The sequence below is a fragment of the Paralichthys olivaceus genome, chromosome 17 (genome assembly GCF_024713975.1).
Source record: "Paralichthys olivaceus isolate ysfri-2021 chromosome 17, ASM2471397v2, whole genome shotgun sequence".
In the NCBI taxonomy this organism is placed as follows: Eukaryota; Metazoa; Chordata; class Actinopteri; order Pleuronectiformes; family Paralichthyidae; genus Paralichthys; species Paralichthys olivaceus.
The window spans coordinates 1,888,281-1,906,555 of record NC_091109.1 but is presented as its reverse complement, the minus strand read 5'-3'; the positions used below and the strand labels follow the sequence as shown (position 1 = coordinate 1,906,555).

The 18,275-nt window shown below is 43.6% G+C and overlaps 3 protein-coding genes across 3 annotated transcripts in view; 1 reads left to right on the top strand and 2 right to left on the bottom strand.

Moving 5' to 3' along the window:
- Positions 1-759: 759 nt before the first annotated feature.
- Positions 760-4,442, bottom strand: LOC109629731 (transmembrane protein 236). The gene is made up of 4 exons (XM_020087582.2): positions 3,929-4,442; positions 3,650-3,722; positions 2,827-2,950; positions 760-2,341 (listed from the first exon to the last, which is right to left on the bottom strand). Exons 1-4 carry the CDS (start codon positions 4,198-4,200, stop codon positions 1,656-1,658), a joined length of 1,155 nt encoding a protein of 384 aa, XP_019943141.1. The 5' UTR covers positions 4,201-4,442; the 3' UTR covers positions 760-1,655.
- Positions 4,443-5,997: 1,555 nt separating this feature from the next.
- Positions 5,998-11,128, top strand: hacd1 (3-hydroxyacyl-CoA dehydratase 1). Its single transcript, XM_020087583.2, has 7 exons — positions 5,998-6,216; positions 7,602-7,719; positions 7,807-7,825; positions 7,925-8,013; positions 8,239-8,360; positions 9,956-10,134; positions 10,427-11,128. Exons 1-7 carry the CDS (start codon positions 6,032-6,034, stop codon positions 10,507-10,509), a joined length of 795 nt encoding a protein of 264 aa, XP_019943142.1. The 5' UTR covers positions 5,998-6,031; the 3' UTR covers positions 10,510-11,128.
- Positions 11,129-11,878: 750 nt separating this feature from the next.
- The window catches only part of LOC109629730 (collectin-12), a 30,917-nt gene continuing 24,520 nt past the window's right edge, over positions 11,879-18,275 (bottom strand). Inside the window, exons 4-10 of the mRNA XM_020087581.2 lie at positions 16,171-16,257; positions 15,040-16,083; positions 14,229-14,726; positions 13,865-14,001; positions 13,626-13,735; positions 12,901-13,046; positions 11,879-12,772 (exon numbers count right to left, since the gene is read on the bottom strand). Of these exons, the coding sequence (XP_019943140.1) occupies positions 12,747-12,772; positions 12,901-13,046; positions 13,626-13,735; positions 13,865-14,001; positions 14,229-14,726; positions 15,040-16,083; positions 16,171-16,257 (2,048 nt within the window). The 3' untranslated portion in view covers positions 11,879-12,746. The remainder of the gene's footprint in view (positions 12,773-12,900; positions 13,047-13,625; positions 13,736-13,864; positions 14,002-14,228; positions 14,727-15,039; positions 16,084-16,170; positions 16,258-18,275) is intronic.

Sequence of the window (18,275 nt, the reverse complement as noted above, 5' to 3'; positions counted from 1 at the left end):
TTTTTCCCAAATGCCTTTATCTGCGATTCTTGTTCCATTATAAATAGACCTTCAGTCAGTGCTAAATCTGTGCCTGGATAATGAACAACAATACTATACTAAGGTGTCAGAAGATTTAGGTGAATCACATCTGCTGAGGGAATGTGCCGGTTTCTCAGCGAGTTCCAGAGTAAATGAGGATTAAATGACATTTGCAGCACTTTGCTGATGTGACTTTTTTTCTCTTGGTGGGAGAGAAGCCCCCATGAGGTCCGCGAGGCAGCGATGATACAGGTCAGGAGGACAAGAGAACGGGAGGAAATCCTGCTTCCTATTGGGGGAAGAGAGCAGAGATCTGACCACTGTGGCCTCAGGCTGCAGGGATACCCACAATGCAGCACAGACAATATGAGCTATAGACAAATACCTGTAAAATACCAATGATAGATTTAAACACAAACGTAAAGAGTATATGTGAATATTATATATTGGCTATAACAATTTTAATGGTTATAATATAGGACCAACGATATATTGGAATATGGACATAATAATAACAATAGAACAATAATTCATAATATAATTTATACCATTGTGCCTGTCTTTCTATTTTCTTTTATAGTCGCCATGTTTTTGTAGGATTACAGGAAGTGAGGTATTTGGGTGTTTGACAGGGAAGCTTTTCTCTTGAGAACCTATTGGGATGAAATGGGATTAAAAACCCTACAAATACACTGAACCTCAACATAATATCAGAAATCATACGAGTGAAACTGAAAACATATTTGAATTACCGTCTTTATTTACCTTACCAAAATATACGTATCAACGATACAATCTCACACTTTGTTTTTCTTTTTTGGAAAATAACTTATCAGAGAAAAACCTATAATAAAAAAACATGGATATATGCTTTCACATATTCACTGCACTTTATGATGGTAGAAAAAAGTCTGTCAAACATCTCGAGTGACATTACAGGACGACTAACATGCCGCGGGTGAGGGGTTTTAAGGGGTAAACACAGTCATACACATAATGTCTAATGCCTCAGTTTTGGCCTGTGTAAACTACCATGATGCATTTAGGGAAGATATTTTGTTTAGCATTCACAATTTCACATATTGGTTTAGTTGCACCAGTTATAATAAGACTCATTATTGAGTTTGATTTAAGTCTCTACTCTGTTCTTATAGTTTAAAAGTATTTCATCAAGAGTTAATTGATTCACTTAGCTATGGACAGCTGAGCAGTGCAACTAATTTCCAGTGTGATGTGTCTTTAAGCGAATATTTACATTTAGTTAGGACGCTTTTTGTTTACGTCATTTGTACTATTCTTTATCATAGACTATACTGGTCCAAGTTTTTGTAAAGTTCTGGAAGTTGCAAATTGCCAGTCAAAGTTTCAAAGTGGTGATTTACTGCTTCAGGTTGTAAGTTCAGAAATGAGATTGGCTAAAAAATGATCAACATTTCTCAATGTAAGAACTTTATTGTGGTGCAAACAGTTTTGATTTAGTTAATGGATTATTTTCACAGGGTGTGCAAGAAGGCAGCGTTTGAACTGGAATATTTCGTCAAGGAGGAAGTGGAGATACGTTGTCTGTGTTTATCTGCAGTCTATCATGCCAACATATTGCCTCTACTATGTGTTGCACTGTCTTTATGTTGGTTTTAAAAGAACATTCTCTCTGTGTTGAAGACCCTCAGCTTGGTCATGAAGTTGAAGTAGACAAAGGCCAGGCACACCAACAAGTTCTTCATCAGATAGAGGATGGGTGTGACGAAGCCGAAGAAGGCAATGAGGCCGACACGCACAAAGAAAAAGGGCAAGTCCTGCAGAGCCACTCCTAGTGAGGAAAGCAAGGGGCTGTGGGGCATGACCACCACACGCAAGCAGGACAGGTAGCTGAAGATATAGATGGGGAACACCCAGCCTGAGTGGTAGACCAGGGGGTGTCCTGCCACCCGCACCATCTCCACTGTATCCAACCAGAACACAAAACTGTCCACGAACACGTCCGCTCGGGCGTCACTGGCACTCAGGAACCTCAGTGGGCCTGTGTAGGTGTATGGAGACATGCGGTACGCTGTGCTGCTCACTGATGGTGAGCTTAATCCAGAGATACTAAATGGTCTCCCAGGATTGCCTGGTATCCCGTTAGTCTCTGGTCGAGTGCCTGCTCCGTTCTGGTTCCTGTCACCGAGCTGGTTTGCCCCTGGCTGATGAGGAGTGGAAACACCTTGCCCAGGTGCAGCTGGCCCCGGCACAGCTGGAGAGATAGGTGTCACTGGTGTTACCTGCTCCACATGTGTGAGGACAGAGGAGGGAATGTCAGCATCTCTCTCCATGTCATTAGCTGGAGACACAAAAGGAATGATTTTCAGGATGATAGGCTGGTCAAGGGTTAGTTAAAGATACACCACACAATCTTCTGACCATAAATATAAAAACATTAACTTGTGAATCCTAAAAATTGTTTTTAAAAGTAACTTTAACAAAACAGAAGTTTAGGCTGCCCTCGTGTGCCACCTCAATGCTTATCTTCAAAAAAACATTCATGCAGTTTTGTCCATTCAGCACCGTGTGACGAGAAGCGTTAACACATTTCCCGCTCGTTCTTTCAGTTACAGGATATTTTTCCCAATTTTGGTCACAGAGCCATTCAATAATGTGTCTCTTAATTATTCCAGATAAATGTTTTAAAGAGCTGTATTTGGTGCCTGCCAGCTCCTGACATCTAAAGCCCAGCAGGGAATCACTCTATATATAGTTGACAGAGGAAAGTTCAGGATCTATAGCCCTCAGTGAGTGATGTGTGTGATGTGTTCAGGGGCTGCTCACCCTGGCCCGTCAGTCTGCAGTGGCGTATCCTCTCCACAACGTCAATACAGATGAGAGAGAAGAGGACCAGTGACACAGGGAGCTCCGTGAACATATCATATTGCATGTTGTTATTTATCTGGACCTGGGCAACCAACAAGAAGATAATGAGTGGAACATACATCTGACGTGGGTATCACCTCATTTCACTACAAACGGTAACAACGTCCCTTTGCAGCACACGTTAACATCAAACTGTCAACACTCCTGACCTCTTCTCGTTCTGGGTTTCTGGGCTAAATCACTTGCAGCTTTAGGATTTTCCTGAGTCAGGGCTTCATACCAACAGGACACAGAACAAAGCAGACAAGCTGGTTATCTTAGAAGAATTTATTGCTCTTATGTAAAATACACCAGATAAGCAAAGGGCCAAAAAGTCACGTTGGTGCTTTGGAGAGTTAGGGCCTCATAAAACGGTAAAGGACCTGGGCCACAGCCAGTAAGGAAGTGAAAATGTGCCTCATGGACAGATGACTTGACAAGGGGCGGCTTGGACAGGAAGAGGAACCAAGCTGCTTATCAGTGGCTCCTTATCTGTATAGCTGGATATTTCTCCCTTGAGAACCAAAAGATTCCTCACAAAGCATCACCTTTAATCCACGCACAGAGGCCTTAGCCTGCGTTTCCCCCAACTACAACAAATGGTTGGAACAGGTATATTTTTTTATGTTCCATAATAACTGAAAAAGGGTATGAGTAAATATATTGAATATTGTGGTCACTTGCAGGCTGACATATGAACAGATTAATGTAATCACACTAATCACAAACAATCTGCATGTACCTCAGAGCTGGCGATAAGGAAGGCAAAGCAGGGCAATGTGGACAGGACCACATATACAAGGGCAACAGGCCTCCTGATACAAAGACAGAGGAAGGAAAAAAGTAAGGTAGCAGTTGCAGGATTTGCTAAATTGTGATATTCAGCAGCATAAGTGCAGTGCAAACCAGCTACAGGCCTGTTCAGACTCAAACGAACCAGGACTCAGTAAGTGCTGCACTGAGTCCAGCTGCTGACCAAACACTGGCCCCTGACATCAGGTCGGAGGGCAGACAAACTCACCACTTCTTCCTTCCAATGAGAAACTTCTTTTTCACGAAGACCATGTACTTGAGGGGCACCCAGACCAGCAGGGCAGTGGAGGTGACGTAGGCGATGGAGGACGCCACGATCAACCAGTAGGCCGTGCTGCCGTCTCCAGGGGGCTGCGCCGAGGCTTTCACCCTCGCCACAATGACGGCGAACCTCTGCATGACGATGAAGAGTGGCACGCACAGGCCTGCAAACTGCAGCACCTCGCACAGGGCGAACTTCAGCGTACCCCCCGAGCCCATGCTGGAGCAGTTCAAAATAAAGAAAAAGACGAGAGGGAGACAGGGGCTGTTGTCGCAGTGAGGCGACGCCTGTCCCTCTGAGGGCTGGTCAGGCCTCGGACCAGCGCATTGTCTGCCTCCACTAGCATTTTCCACACACCACAGCCCTGGCTCTCTGCTCGACCAACTGCTTACACTGCAGTAGGCATTGTGTCTGTTGGTGTGACGGTGATGTGACCGGCCTTTACTCTCTTTATATCCAGGATACAAACACTGGTTGTCTAACTCTGCACCCTGAAGGATGTGTATGTTCTACAGGCATCTTCGAAATTACACATCAGTCAATACTTTTGGAGCTAAAATCTCATCTCATCACATAAACAGTCGACCTACATTGTTCTAAGTATATAAAACATGTGTGGTTTTACAATTATTAACCTGGACATGTTTCAAATACCAGAAAACATTTAACTGTCCGGATAAAAGCAACATCCAACTGCTTGTGTCTGTGACCCCAGCAAACACATGACATAAACCCAGAGGCACTTGTGACTCTTCTCATATCTGTATCCCCATCTAGTGGCAAAATATGATAACTGCAAACAAAATTCCCAAAGAGGAAACAAATGTTAGACGTAAACGTCTGGTTTAATATTTGAGCTTCTGCTAATTCAATGTATAATTTTTCCCATTTTCAGATTAATTGATAAATGTCATAATAATGACAGTGACACGGCTCATTTTTCCAACAAAAAGTCAGTTAAAAGGAACAAAAAGCCAAAAGTCGACCAAACAATGACCTGAAATGAGAGGTCAGATGATTTCATCGGTGCTCTCTTTAGTTCAAACACCATCAGGCCGCAGTTTCCACCTACGACCCTGTGTGTGATGATGTGAAAACACAGTTGACCTGTTTTGTCCTGAGGTCACAACCTGAGAGACACCTGAACACTTGATCAAGTAACTCGATCAGGATTAGGTGGCCTGGACTATATCTGGTGCCGTCTTTGGTTTACACACATTCCTACACGGTGCCATTTTAGGAGCTAATTTTAAATAATGCAATGATGCAGGTTCTCAGGCAGTGAGAGATGACAGCAGATCTCAGACCAGCACACCAGTGATACCTGTGTGTAAACAGTACCCCTCGTGTCTGGCCTTTGGGGATAGGACTACAGCTGCTCTACTGGAGTTGTAGTCCTAACAACCTGAGCTGCAAGACCCCTGGGCCCAGACCCAGAGAGGTTTCAAGGAAAGTCATCAGCAGTTTAAAATAGATACAGGAAATAATATTGAGTTACCTTTGCCACGGTTGCCTCTGATGTCCAAGTTTGTTACCAGAAGCGGGTTGAGGTGATGGTCGCTTTCAAAGAGCTTCAGCCATTGTTGTGTTTAAAAGACACAAGTTCACAATAATCCCTCTAAGCAGCACTTCATGACAGACTGGACAGAAACCTTGTTGTGTTTCTTTTCTGTTGTTTTAATCTATATGTTTGAAGAATTTATCACATTCATTAGATTTGGCTGAAACACTGTTTACCCCTGAAACTCAGAAAAAGTTTCTAAAAAACTTCACCTACGCCTCCATCGGCATAGTGGTGAGTAGATAATAAGTGATTTTACATTATTCTGTGAACCATACATTTTCAGTGCCCACTTCCTGTATAAATACCCCCCCCCAGTAGTATTCACCCAGGGGCCCCACAACTTCTAGCTACGCCCCTGTAATTGCTGAAGTTTTAAATAGGACAGAGGGACTTTATTTCATTTGTTTTGCAAATTGTACCAGCCCCTGACCCACCGGCAGGCCACGCACTTGTCCCTTCAGACAGAGGATCGAGTAGATGGATGGATGACCCCCTCCCTCGCAGCCCCAGCTGTCGGCTCCCCTCCCCGACTTCCCCACCCTGCCGGTGCCATGGCGTCCAGCGAGGAGGACGGCACGGTTGAGGAGAAGGAAAACAACAACAAGAAGCGGACGAAAAGCGCCGTCGCCACCGCATGGCTCACCTTCTACAACATCGCCATGACCGCCGGGTACGTGCGTCACCGTGCGCCCCCCCAGTCGCCTATTAATAAGGAAAAGCCAACAAGTTTATCGGCTCCATGAAAACCCCCCTGAGCGTGTGTTGCTGTTTATAGGACCGTGCGTCTGTGTCAGCGCCTGCTCGGCTCTCTGGATCTGCTCAGACACACTCAGGGAAAAACCGGAGAAAAGTGAAATACTGAGGGAGAAGAGTTAAAAACTAACCCGTGTTAAAGTGAGAGGTGTAAAATGAATGAATGGTGTTGGGTTAAAGTGACAGACTGGCGCTGCAGCCGTGTCCAAATAGGGCTGAGCGCCTGGAGAGGAGGCCCGCAGCTCCCACTGTAGTGATAAGTATAGCCGGACTGACAGTGACACTGGAGCTCAGCCTGGGAAGTGCTCATCCGGCACATTTTCCTGCAACAACACAACATTTTGTCAGTGGATTTTAAAACAAAGTGCTTGTTGTCAAAGAGGAAAGATGAGGATCAATACTTCTCTGAAGTGTCAGGTCAGCCAGGGATCAATAATCTATAACAGCTTCATATCTGCTGCTCTGAACGATCAAAATATGCTGATATTCCACATTAGAGCTTTTTATTATGGACTAATCCATGTTTGTTATTTCCTCTAAATTGTTAATGGTTTATCTTGGTGTTGATAAAACTGTGCATTGGGGGTTTTCCAGCACCTGAAAGTCAGGACTAATTTCTTTTGCGATCTGTACATCTACAAAAGCTTGGGGACAGTCAACCTCCCACCAGTTCAACGGCCTTAACATGTGCACGTGCTAATATTTGTTGTTGGCTGTGTTTGACCAAACGTTTAAATCAGTCAGCACCTTTGTAGGTGAGCAACAAAATATGTATAATTAACTTAATGCTTAATCTGAATATTTGTTTTAAATATCTGTGTATTTTATGCTCTTCTCTGTTTTATATCAGTTGCAAACAAGCAGTGATGTCACCTCCTACTCTACTGTAGATAAAGTGAATAATATAAAGGACAATAACAATGACCTTTAAGACCTTAGTGTAATTCAGGGGATTTTACTTAAACTTAAATGCTGTGGCTGTAAAAGTTTGGTTAAAAAGTTTAGTGCCTGGTTATGTTGTTACTGGATGTGATGTAACTCTTCCTCTGTGATGACGCTTCTTGTCAGTTTCAATCTTGAGTCTGGGTTTTCATGCTACCTCAGCCTTTGCTTTAATATGGGTGCACACATGTCCTTTATCTTTGGTTCAGGGACACACTTTCACATTTTCTTTTAATCATACTAAATTATGAGCATGCACAAAATATCTGTCAGCCCGTATTTTAGTGTCCTAAGCCCAAAACTGTCAGGATGAGTTAAGTAACGGGTGCCTTTATGTATTATTGTTGTATGTTTCTGCAGGTGGCTGGTTCTGGCCATTGCAATGATGCGCTTCTACATCCAGAGAGGCACACACAAGGGTCTGTACAGAAGTATAGCGAGGACACTCAAGTTCTTCCAGACCTTTGCATTAGTTGAGGTAAGACGCTGAGGACAACTGTGCTCGCTGTTACTAATAATTAAGAATATAAAACATACAATAAATGTCCCGTGTCTCCTCTTACAGGTGGGACACTGTGCCATCGGTATGTGATGATTTTAGTCACTTTATAAACACATTTTCTTTCATGCAAACTCCGGTGTGACTGTAATCGTTGATGCTTGTTTATCTTGCTCTGCCGTAGGAATCGTGAGGACTTCTGTGATTGTAACTGGGGTTCAAGTGTGTTCACGGATTTTCATGGTTTGGTTCATCACCAACAGCATCAGACAGGTGACTTATAACCAATACAGTAGTGTATATAGTGTATATATTCAGAGATTTCGGGGTCAAAGTCTAATCAAATGAAGCTTCTTTTTCACAGTTTGTTTAGTTTTATACTTTCAACACTTGGTATCTTTGCTCACATACAATCACACACAGGTAACAGGAGCATTACGAGCAGCATTTGTCAGGTTTGACTCTTCTCACTTTGCCGTTTCCCTGATTTAAACGAAGATCCAGAATGAAGAAAGCGTAATCCTATTCCTGGTTGTGTGGACGGTGACGGAGATCACCAGATATTCCTACTACACATTCAACCTGCTCCACCACCTGCCGTACTTCATCAAATGGGCCAGGTGGAAAATATAATTACCCCGAGGCTGGGATCAGCTTGAATTGTCATTAATGAGTCGGACATTGTGTCCGAGCATGTCGTGTGATCCAGTGATTTTAACCCCTGTGCGTGTTTGTCTCACCCCCCCGGGCCTAGACCGGCTTAAAGTGCAGGAAGTAGCAGAGGCCTGTGTGTGTATTAGGTGTCGCTCGGCTAACACAGAGAGAACAAGCATGTGTTTGGTTATTGATTAGCACCTTGTTAGCCGGTGGGTGAACTAACTGCCAACACTGTGCTCTGACAATACTGATAATAATCAACATAATCAATTCAGGGCTTAATTAGATTGTTTTTTTATTATTAACTGTAGATTAAAAGTTAAACAAATGATGGTTTATAATGTTAAATGAAAAAGTTCATATTTGAAGCATGAGAACCACAACAAGGAGTCATTTCTTGATTGAGTGACATGTGGTGATGGTGGACACATCTCTGGGCCTCACCGTGACATAACCCCTTCTTACTACTGTATGAAGAGCACTTGTGACGTGGCAGTCTGGCCGAGCGTCTCTCTCCTCGCTACAGTAGCTCAGCTGAAATTGGAGTCGTTGGGCGGAACGTCAGCTGTACACATTGATATCTGTCCAGCACACAGGCCTGGCATCTTACGGCCCAGAGAGACATGTTGCATCAGAATATTGAAATTTAAAGATTTCATCAACTTGTTTACTTTATGAGACGAACTCTGGGTTTTCACTCTTATTCAAATTGTCTTCCCCTCTTGTGTGCTGTGTTATCTTCAGGTGATCATTTATTTTTCCTTGGAATTCTCTTTTGTTTTGATTTTTTTTGCTCTGACCAGCACTCTCCTCCCTGCCCCCACCCCTCGCGTCTTTCTTTAAGCATGGCGGAGACACGAGGCCCCCCGAGAGGGGCTCATGTTCAGCTGCTCCCGTTTTTAAGACCATCTGTTTTGGTCATGGAATGTTCGCCGAACATTTCTCTCACATCCGCTGAGACGCTTCCCCCGAGCCTTTGCTTCGCTCTTGACTAAATACAGGATCCCCGCAGTCCTGAGTCATGGCACATATCACACCAGGGAGGCCTGGAGGCGTCGCAAAGTGCCAGCTCACACTTTAGGGCAGTGACAGACCTTTGAGGATGGAGAGGCGAGAAGAGGACAGTTTTGAGTTTTACAAAGGGAAACTGTCTTCAACCCTCATCGCTCTTTTATGAGTTAAATTGAAGTTTGATGCAGCTTTCTTAAAGTTGTTCACCAGACCGACATGCAGAGTAAACCATTGAAACATCAGTTATCATCCAACTCGAGAGACTGTCTGTGTACGCATTTGTGTGTGTGTGTGAATGCCAAGTTGTTAAAATCCATCCATGGCCATGTCAGAGGACCATTCAGTGCAGCGATCCAGTGGCTGACAGTTGTCGGAGGCCGAAGCTGTGCTCACTACTACATCGTGCCACAACAAACATTTTTTCACCGGGCAACAAAGTGGAGGGGGTTTTGTTTGACCATGCATGTGAGTGTGACTGCAGTTGCATGTGACTGTGTGTCTGTCAGGCTTCTGGATTTTAAATACATCCGTCTCTTTTCCTTCCCAGATACAACCTCTTCATCGTCCTGTACCCGCTGGGAGTCGTCGGAGAACTGTTCACCATTTACGCTGCTCTGCCGTTCGTACGCAGATCTGGGATGTACTCCATGAGGCTTCCCAACAAGTATAATGTGTCGTTTGACTACTACTACTGCCTCATCATCGTCATGCTGTCCTACATCCCATGTAAGCAGCGTTTTCACTTTGACACTTTCTTTTTTAGCTTTGGGGATCATCCCACGTGACCCAGCTTTCCTGCTGCAGAAAAAAAAGCTACGTGCTCTAAATAACAGCCCAGGGATTTTGTGATGGAACAGTTTTCTTGATACTAAATGTAGCAGCTTTGTGCAAAGAGGAATCATCTTGTACCTGTTCACCTGAAGAATATTGAATTACATACACAGATGTTTATATTGTAATTAACATATTGAATATTCATTGTTTTGTATGATTGATCCTGTTTGTCTTTTTTCCCCAGTGTTTCCTCAGCTCTTCTTCCACATGCTGCGGCAGAGGAGAAGGATGCTTCACGGGGAGGTCATCGTGGAGAAGGACGACTAGATGACTAGACGTGCGCCACCTTGGGCCTTTGTTTGAGCCAGCCTCCCTCCACCTCCATCACTCTGTCCTCCCCCCCACTGCTCACTTCATTTCCATCTCATCGGCCATTAACACTCTTCATTGCACAGGACGGAAAGAGCCGCGGAGATGACGCGACAGCCAGCGATACTGAGGGCGAAACTCCTCCTAAGTTGTTTCTTTACAGGTTTGATTCCTACCTGAATGATTATATCGGAAACATGTTTACAATCCAAACCAGTGTTGCTGGAGCTCGAGACAGAAGCCTGACGTTGCGTCTCAGCACAAATTTACCCACCAGCCTCACGTCTTGTTGCACCAAACATAAAAAACACGAGCCGGCACACTTTCACCCTGAAGGAGAAAGAGGCAAACGAGAGGCGTGCGGCGAAATTTGAAATGAAACACGAGAAGAAGGTTGTAAGTTGTATCTAATGAGTTGTCCCAGCTTCACCTCCATCTTACAAAATTGGCACTTTTCAGTTGTATTCCACCACCGCAGGTTTTATACAAACATAGAGTGGCTGTAAAACAGAAGGTTTCAAAAAGAGAAAATATTCATCATATCATACCTCAACAATAAATCTACATTTAGACAATATGCTGCTTCTTTTGTGTACGTTTGTTTTACCTTGTGTAAATGATGCAATGTGAAATAAGCAGGTAAACGTAAACATATTTCTTAACACGATGATTTATTCACATACTGTATCACTTAGAGCGAACCCAGCTCAAACTTAAACGTTTTTGTCTCGCTTGGCTCGACTCCTGCAGTATTTCATGTTGCATCTCAAATTAATTTGAGTCGTCGGAAAAGTCGTAGCGCTGCAATTCAAATTTAACACGAGCACTCTTCCGTCTTCAGTCGCTGCTTCTGTTTTATTTTTTAACCGAGAACCTGATGTCCATGTTGATAGAGAGGTAGTTAGATTCCCTCCTACTAAAGGTGCTATTGTGAGATCGTTTCAATCTTCTGTGCAGCTGAAGGACTGACTGTAACTGGAGTTCTGACCTGAAGCAGGATGTGAAAATGATTGAGAGGACATGTTAGTAAGTTGATGAACCACTGAGGCAACTGCATATCTAAGAAAATCAACCGCTTTGCTTATACTCTGGGTTAGAAAGGAGAAAAAACAATAAAAAAATAAATCACTTCAAGTTATTTTTCAAGAAAATCATTAGAAATGTGAAGATACCTTTTTTGTGTGCAAAACTAATAAACCAAATTCTACAATACTGTGGAGAGTTTTGTGATGACCTTCACACATTAGTTATGCAGAAATTGAAGTATCAGTAATCTTATATCTGAAGGTGTGTGGAAATGTGTAAAAAAAAAAAAAGCTAACAAACATTTCTCGGGTTTTACATATTTATTTTTGAGTGTTTCCTTCATCTTTCGTAGTGTTTAAAATCAAGTGTTTTTATTTTTTAAACGGGAAATACCTGAGGACAGAAAATGGTACATTTTCTATTTGTAGGTAGGATCCACAGATTCTCAAATATATATATATATAAACATACATATGTCTGTAGTAAGGAAAAATAAATCTCATAATCACAAAATACTGCATCATCATACACAAAGTATTAAACTGTTAAAGTTGATTTGGACATTTTTTTCTGTGTTTATGTGTAAATACTTCATTTATTCGTACTCATATAAATGAAAATGCTATAAAGACATTCGTGAGGTTAGATAACAGTTCCTCAAAGATAGCACATCAGCAACATGTTTTTGTACCTTTTATATTCTCTTTAAGACAACACCTGTTACGTAAAGCACTACGGTTAAGTCCATTTGGCTTCATAGAAATGTTTTCCTACAAAAGTTGCATAATGATATATACATTCAGATACTCAGTTGCTCATACAATACAGTTTTATTGAATGTATCTCAAATAACCATAAAAAATATAATTACCAAATAGTCAATATATATATATATTGATGATTTGGTCATTTGAAAAAATATAAAGTCTCCTCCGTCTGTGGTCGCCCTGCTGTATTGCACTTGCTGGTAAAGTTGGACTAGTTTCACTCTGGAGGAGAAAGGCATCTCTTCAGTGTTGGAGAGACATTATTCAGCTGCAGCCCCGGGCTCATTTCAAATTGGTCCCACTGCTCTCTCCGTAAGGACTCTCTCCATGTGCTGCGTCCTTGGACCGGTACCACAAGGGGGAAGTCTAGCTGCTCACTGCAAGCTCGCTTTTAAGACATCGCTATGATCCAGGTGATCGTAGAAGAACTGCAGAAAAAGAAACAGATACATTAGGAAACAACTGAGGGAGCTATCCATGCAGGAAGAAAACAACCGCATTTGGAAAAGAAAAAACAAAGAAAAGCAGGAACAAAAAAGACAGAAATGGAACGTACGAGTCTCCATTTCCTTCTGACAGATGTAGCTTATGAGATCTTCACAGAAGAAATCGTTCCATAACCCTTCATGGATGAGACCCGCACAGTCTTCTCCTATTTCATGCCCATGGCCCCAGTTGTCGGGCTGACCTGACTTCCACTTCCTGCAGACAAACAACAGGGGGCGATCTTACATCACATTATTAAAATACATTTGCAGCTCTGGTGGAAAACCAAAGCAATGGGAAAAGGAATAAAGTAGGAATTCCATGAATGAGTATTTATTTATCTGCAATAGTAAGATACAAGTGTAAGTTACTGAGGTAATCCCATATTTCTGTGTTTAGATTTGATTTAATACTGGTCTGTTGCATTTCACAAGTTTGTCTCTGTGTTGGATTATTGCTTTGGTTGTCTACTGTTCAAAAAGAAAAGTCACTGCTTTCATTGGACCTTGTATAAATTATGGTTGAATTAAATTTAAGGTGTTTTTTTTGCAGGGGCAGCAGGATTGAGTTTTGCAAGTCAAAAAATACCATTAGGTTTCAGATTTTCACAGGATTTTGAGTGTTTATTTTGTGTAGTTTCATGGAACTGAGAACCCGCAGCTTAATCTTTAAATTTCTATGCTCTGTGCTTGTTATTATTATTGGAAAGCAGTTGTTTTGCCCTGAAATGAAATCTCCATCCCAGAAACATAAAATCTTTCCTATGATAGAAGCAGTTTTTGATTTAATACTGACATGAAAGCAGGTTGAGTCCCGTCCAACCAGCGCCACACATTCTCCTCCTCCCTGTCGGTCAGACCCATCCAGAAATAACCTTTTCCAAATGTCTGCTTCTTTAGCCATATCTGAGGTCACACGAGGACAGAAAACAAAATTACCTCACACATTACAGAGCAGTGATACACACGTAAATAGATCAGATGAGGGAATTTCATTAACTGATCAGGGACCGAAATTGAGTCATAACTAGTCACCTGTTCCTCCATGTCGTTAATGATCAGCAGCGAAGCAGATTTGGATTCGCACGTCGCTTTCGCATCATCAAAACTGTGCAGGTCTTTGGAGAAAAAGTAGCACTTGTCTCTGTAGTTTACCCACTCGGCCGGGCAGCCTGCAAAACACGGAACCATTTAATTTACCAAACTGAAAAGCATCATCAGTGAGATCCACTCCAAAATGTGGTTTCTTCATTTGGTCGTGTCCCAACGTTCCACAACATATCACAGAAAACAGTTTCAGGATCACAGTTGATTGAACATCTACAACAGAAGCAACTTTAATGATTTTATCTCTACATCAGAGCAAATATGTTGTAACAAAAATAATGAGGAAAGTTACCAGGGGCCCATAGCGTAGGTGCTACTGCCTCGTCCTGCATAGACACGGGGACCATGGGAACTAATGGAACCCGGATTGGGATCCCTGGTAGTCCTGGTGGCCCTGCTGGCCCCTGAGGCCCCAGGGGTCCAGGCAGACCCCTTGGCCCTTGCTCCCCAGCTGGTCCCACTGAGCCTCTGATACCTGGTGGGCCCTGTGCCCCCTGTGGTCCAGGCTGTCCATCTCTTCCAGGCAAACCGGCAGTACCTGGCTCGCCTTTACCTCCAGGAGGTCCAGCCCGACCTCCTGACCCTCGGGAGCCCTTGGACCCAGGGTTGCCATGTGTACCTGGTAGACCTCTTGGCCCTGGAAGACCTGGTGGTCCTGGAAAACCCTGCTCTCCTTTGGGTCCTTGTATCCCTGAACCACCCTTTTCCCCTTTCTCTCCTTTTTGGCCAGGCTGACCAGATGATCCCTGAGGTCCTCTGTCCCCTCTTGGCCCTCTGGGACCAGGGGGACCTGAAACACAAAAATGACTAGTTAAAATTTACACCAATCTAGTATGCGATAAATGTGAGGCTAAATCCAGCCGCAGTTAGCTTAGCCTGTTAGTCTTTAATATAACCCATGGAAAAGCTAAACCTTAATTCCTTGTTACCACTGGACAAAGGCAGGCTAGCAATTTCTTCAAGAATCCAGGCTCTGTGCTAAGCTAAGCTAACTGGCTGCTGGCTCATGCTTCATATATACTGTACTAGTCGTGTGTGGTATTGATCTCAACTAACTCAAGAAAACTAATTAATTTATTTATAGGAAGCCATACACCCCTCACCCTGTAAAATAGTGAAGTTGGTTATAAGTTGTGAGTGCTTGGTGTCCACCAGTTTCATCTCCTCCATGACAATAGAGAGGTTGGTGACCTCCTTGTCCACACGTGCTGCCAGCTCCTCCTGCTGTGACCTTAGACCTGATGCATCTGTCCTCACGTCTGTCACGGTATTGTTGAGGTTTGACAAGAAGTCAGAGTGACGGCCGACTGTCTCGGAACAAGAACGTAAGTCGTTCAGGTTCAAGTTGATGGCACCCAAGAGCTGAGTGGTGAAGCTGATATTGCCAGTCACGCGGTCCATACTCTGCTCTGTCCCATCCAGGCGTACCTCCAGCCGGTCAAACTTGGTGGACGTGAGGTTGCTGAAGTCCCTCTGCTGATCCATGATCTCCCTCAAGGTCTGGTCATGAGCATCAGCCAGGCTGCTGGTGTTCTGGAGCTGGTTGGCCATAAAAGTGAGCTGTGATCCCACATCCTCAAGGCTATCGTTGTTGGCCCTGGCCAGAGCCGAGGCATTGCTAGCCAAGGTTTGCAAGTTATCCACTTTGCCTCGAAGCCACTCTGTGTCGGAGCGAGTCTGTCGGCTTGTCTGCTCAAGGTTTTGAAAGTCGCTGCGCATTTTCTGGATGGCCTGGCTGGTGTCATCCACCGAGCGCTGCAGAGCGGTGATGAGGCCTCTCTGCTGGGCCTGGGTGAGGTTTAGGCTGCTGATGCTGAGCAGCGCCTGGTTCTGGAGTCTCACCTGCTGCTGGAGTTCTCTCTGCAGCCGGGCCGTGTCTTCCTGCAGACCCTCAATGATGCTGCCATAAGACTGCAGGGTGCCATTTACAGAGCGTAAGGTAGCTGTGTTACTACCTAGCACACCCTGTATGGAGCCCTGGCTGCTCTGGATGTCTGAACCAATGTTCTGCAGCTGACTCAGCTTAACTTGATCGCTGTGGATGTGTTCCTCCACTGCAGACAGCTGCCTCTGAAGGGTCCAGATGTTGTTCTTAAAAGACTGGATCTCTGTGGTGGTGTTTTCCGACTTCTCTCCTGTTTGATCATCTGAAGCAGAGATTTGCACAATCAATCCTCTGAATGTGACTTTCACTTAAATTTGAATCCAGCATCTGTAATTCATCTGTGACTTACCAAGCTTTTTCAAATCAGTCTCAACAGCCACTATCTTCCCTCCATAGTTTGCGATACCTTCAGACACACTGTCGACTCTTTGCACCACTGAAACAAGGCAGGAGGACAAGGGTTAGTCAGTCTCATCACAGGCTCTGTCCTTTATTAACAGACCAGAATTGCCTGCAACCACAGACATCATTTATGAAAGGGATCAGAGAGGAAGCCAATGAAATTTACTGACATATACAATAAGAGATGCGTCTGCATATCTTGTAGGCATGTAATAATGGTAGAATTGATTATCATAATCTCTTGGGTTCTCTGTAATGCAATTACATTCAGGGTCCAAAACAGAAGAGGTAGACATTGAGGTAGGGAGGAGGAAACTCTGATTCCGTAAAGATGCAGTGGAGCAATCAATGACAGAGATGGGAAGACACTTCTGAGGGCCCCAGGGACAGGAAGTGACCTAGGGGGTGTCTTCAGTAAACAGACGGATCAAAGACGGCCCAGAGGAGACAGACGCTGTGGCACGGAGGCTCTTCACGCCCCCACAGGCGACACCAGCGTTCATTTCCTCTGGAATGTGTCTGGGATTCCAGGGAATCAGCCCACATCTACCACCAGCCTCGCCAGGGGGACACTTCCTTTAACTGGGAGCTGCATGTGCTCCTCTGCTGGGAAGCCGTGTCCCAGCTGTGTGGAGGGCAGTTGAGCCACAAGGCCGCCACCTCCAGAGGTCACAACATGAGACAGACACGATTCCACACAGATATGAAGCTACAGCCAACAGCCAGTTAGCTTAGCATAAAGGATGTCACCGCTCCACAAACAATGAAATGCCACAGCCATAGGCAAAACTGATTGTTATCACACTACACACAGAGTTTTGTACCAATTTAACAGAAATACATGTTAAAATCTGTTAATTATTGATCTTAAGAGATGCTGTGACAGCAGCAGGAGGTAGGACATAAGTTATAAATTCTGCTGAGGAGATCATGGTTTTGTTTTCAACTCATCGACACCGCTGTCGGCCCATTATCGACAAAACCTCTGTAATCTTATTGTCTTTTCAAGTTGACATCTTTGTCAGAGTCTTCTATGTGTACAGCTCCTCTTCCTGAGTTGTTTATATTCTCATATATATTTTCCTGGAAATGTCCAGACTTCAGTACGTGTTTGAACACAGCTATCCTCTCCTATTGCTTCATGTTGACCACACAGTCATCAGATATTTCCCAAAATGTGAAACCGTCTCTTTAAATCTAAAACTTCAGTAGCACATTGAAATTCATTCTTCTGTCTCCAGACAGCAAACAGAAAAAATATTTTGTTATTGTAGAAAAATTGCCCCCAGAGTAAATGACAGTAAGATGTTTGGGAAACTTCAAATTGGAAAATCAATGTTTAATCAATATGGTCAGAGCTGTTTTTTGTTTCCTATGTTCAGTCTCTTTGACGTCCCAGAATCTCAACTTTCAGGTTTCAGTCATGAGAGAAAATGATCAGTTGGACAGGAAACGTTCCACACAGAAAACTAAATGGTGCATATTTCCATAAACACAGGACTTAAAGTCTGACATTGTCGAGCACAAAACACTTTGATTCACGTCCACCTGAGACACATTGTTTTTTTCACAGACACTTAAACACTATTCTGGAAACTGGAATCAACACAAACTCAAACTCCCAAGTACAGAAGCCTTTTCCACGCGTTCTGTTCCTGTGCTGGCCTTCAGAGAAACTCGCTGCATCACCCTGAAGCAAAATTGACCATAAAACACATATGCAAAGAAACTGGAATTGAAACGGGGGCCACAGAGGGAAGCATTACTTTGGCAGAAAACTTCAAACGTTATAAAAACGAGCTGTGCTGTACTAGAGTGAAATCTTTCCAGCTCTTGTGTGGGTGGTTCCTGAAACTGAGTCAGTCCAGGATGTCTTGTCAAGTCCAACTTCCCCATATGCAAAAAGTCATAAATAGTAATAAATAGTTATGATGAAGTGAGTGAATTGTAAACTCACTCATGCTTTATAAGGCAAGCATCTTAAACCTCAATGCACAACTACTACTGTACGTGTACTTATGTCGGGAAAGATGGGGAGAAACCTTTAAATGA

What these genes read in the sequence shown, in the direction of transcription:
- LOC109629731 (XM_020087582.2), bottom strand. Translation starts at nt 4,200, where the DNA reads ATGGGCTCGGGGGGTACGCTGAAGTTCGCCCTGTGCGAGGTGCTGCAG. An exon ending in TCCTTATCGCCAGCTCTGAG is followed by an intron (nt 2,951 to 3,649) that starts GTACATGCAGAT and finishes TTGGTTGCCCAG; the next exon opens with GTCCAGATAAATAACAACAT. An exon ending in CTGCAGACTGACGGGCCAGG is followed by an intron (nt 2,342 to 2,826) that starts GTGAGCAGCCCC and finishes TTGTGTCTCCAG; the next exon opens with CTAATGACATGGAGAGAGAT.
- hacd1 (XM_020087583.2), top strand. Translation starts at nt 6,032, where the DNA reads ATGACCCCCTCCCTCGCAGCCCCAGCTGTCGGCTCCCCTCCCCGACTT. An exon ending in AACATCGCCATGACCGCCGG is followed by an intron (nt 6,217 to 7,601) that starts GTACGTGCGTCA and finishes ATGTTTCTGCAG; the next exon opens with GTGGCTGGTTCTGGCCATTG. An exon ending in TACTTCATCAAATGGGCCAG is followed by an intron (nt 8,361 to 9,955) that starts GTGGAAAATATA and finishes TTTCCTTCCCAG; the next exon opens with ATACAACCTCTTCATCGTCC.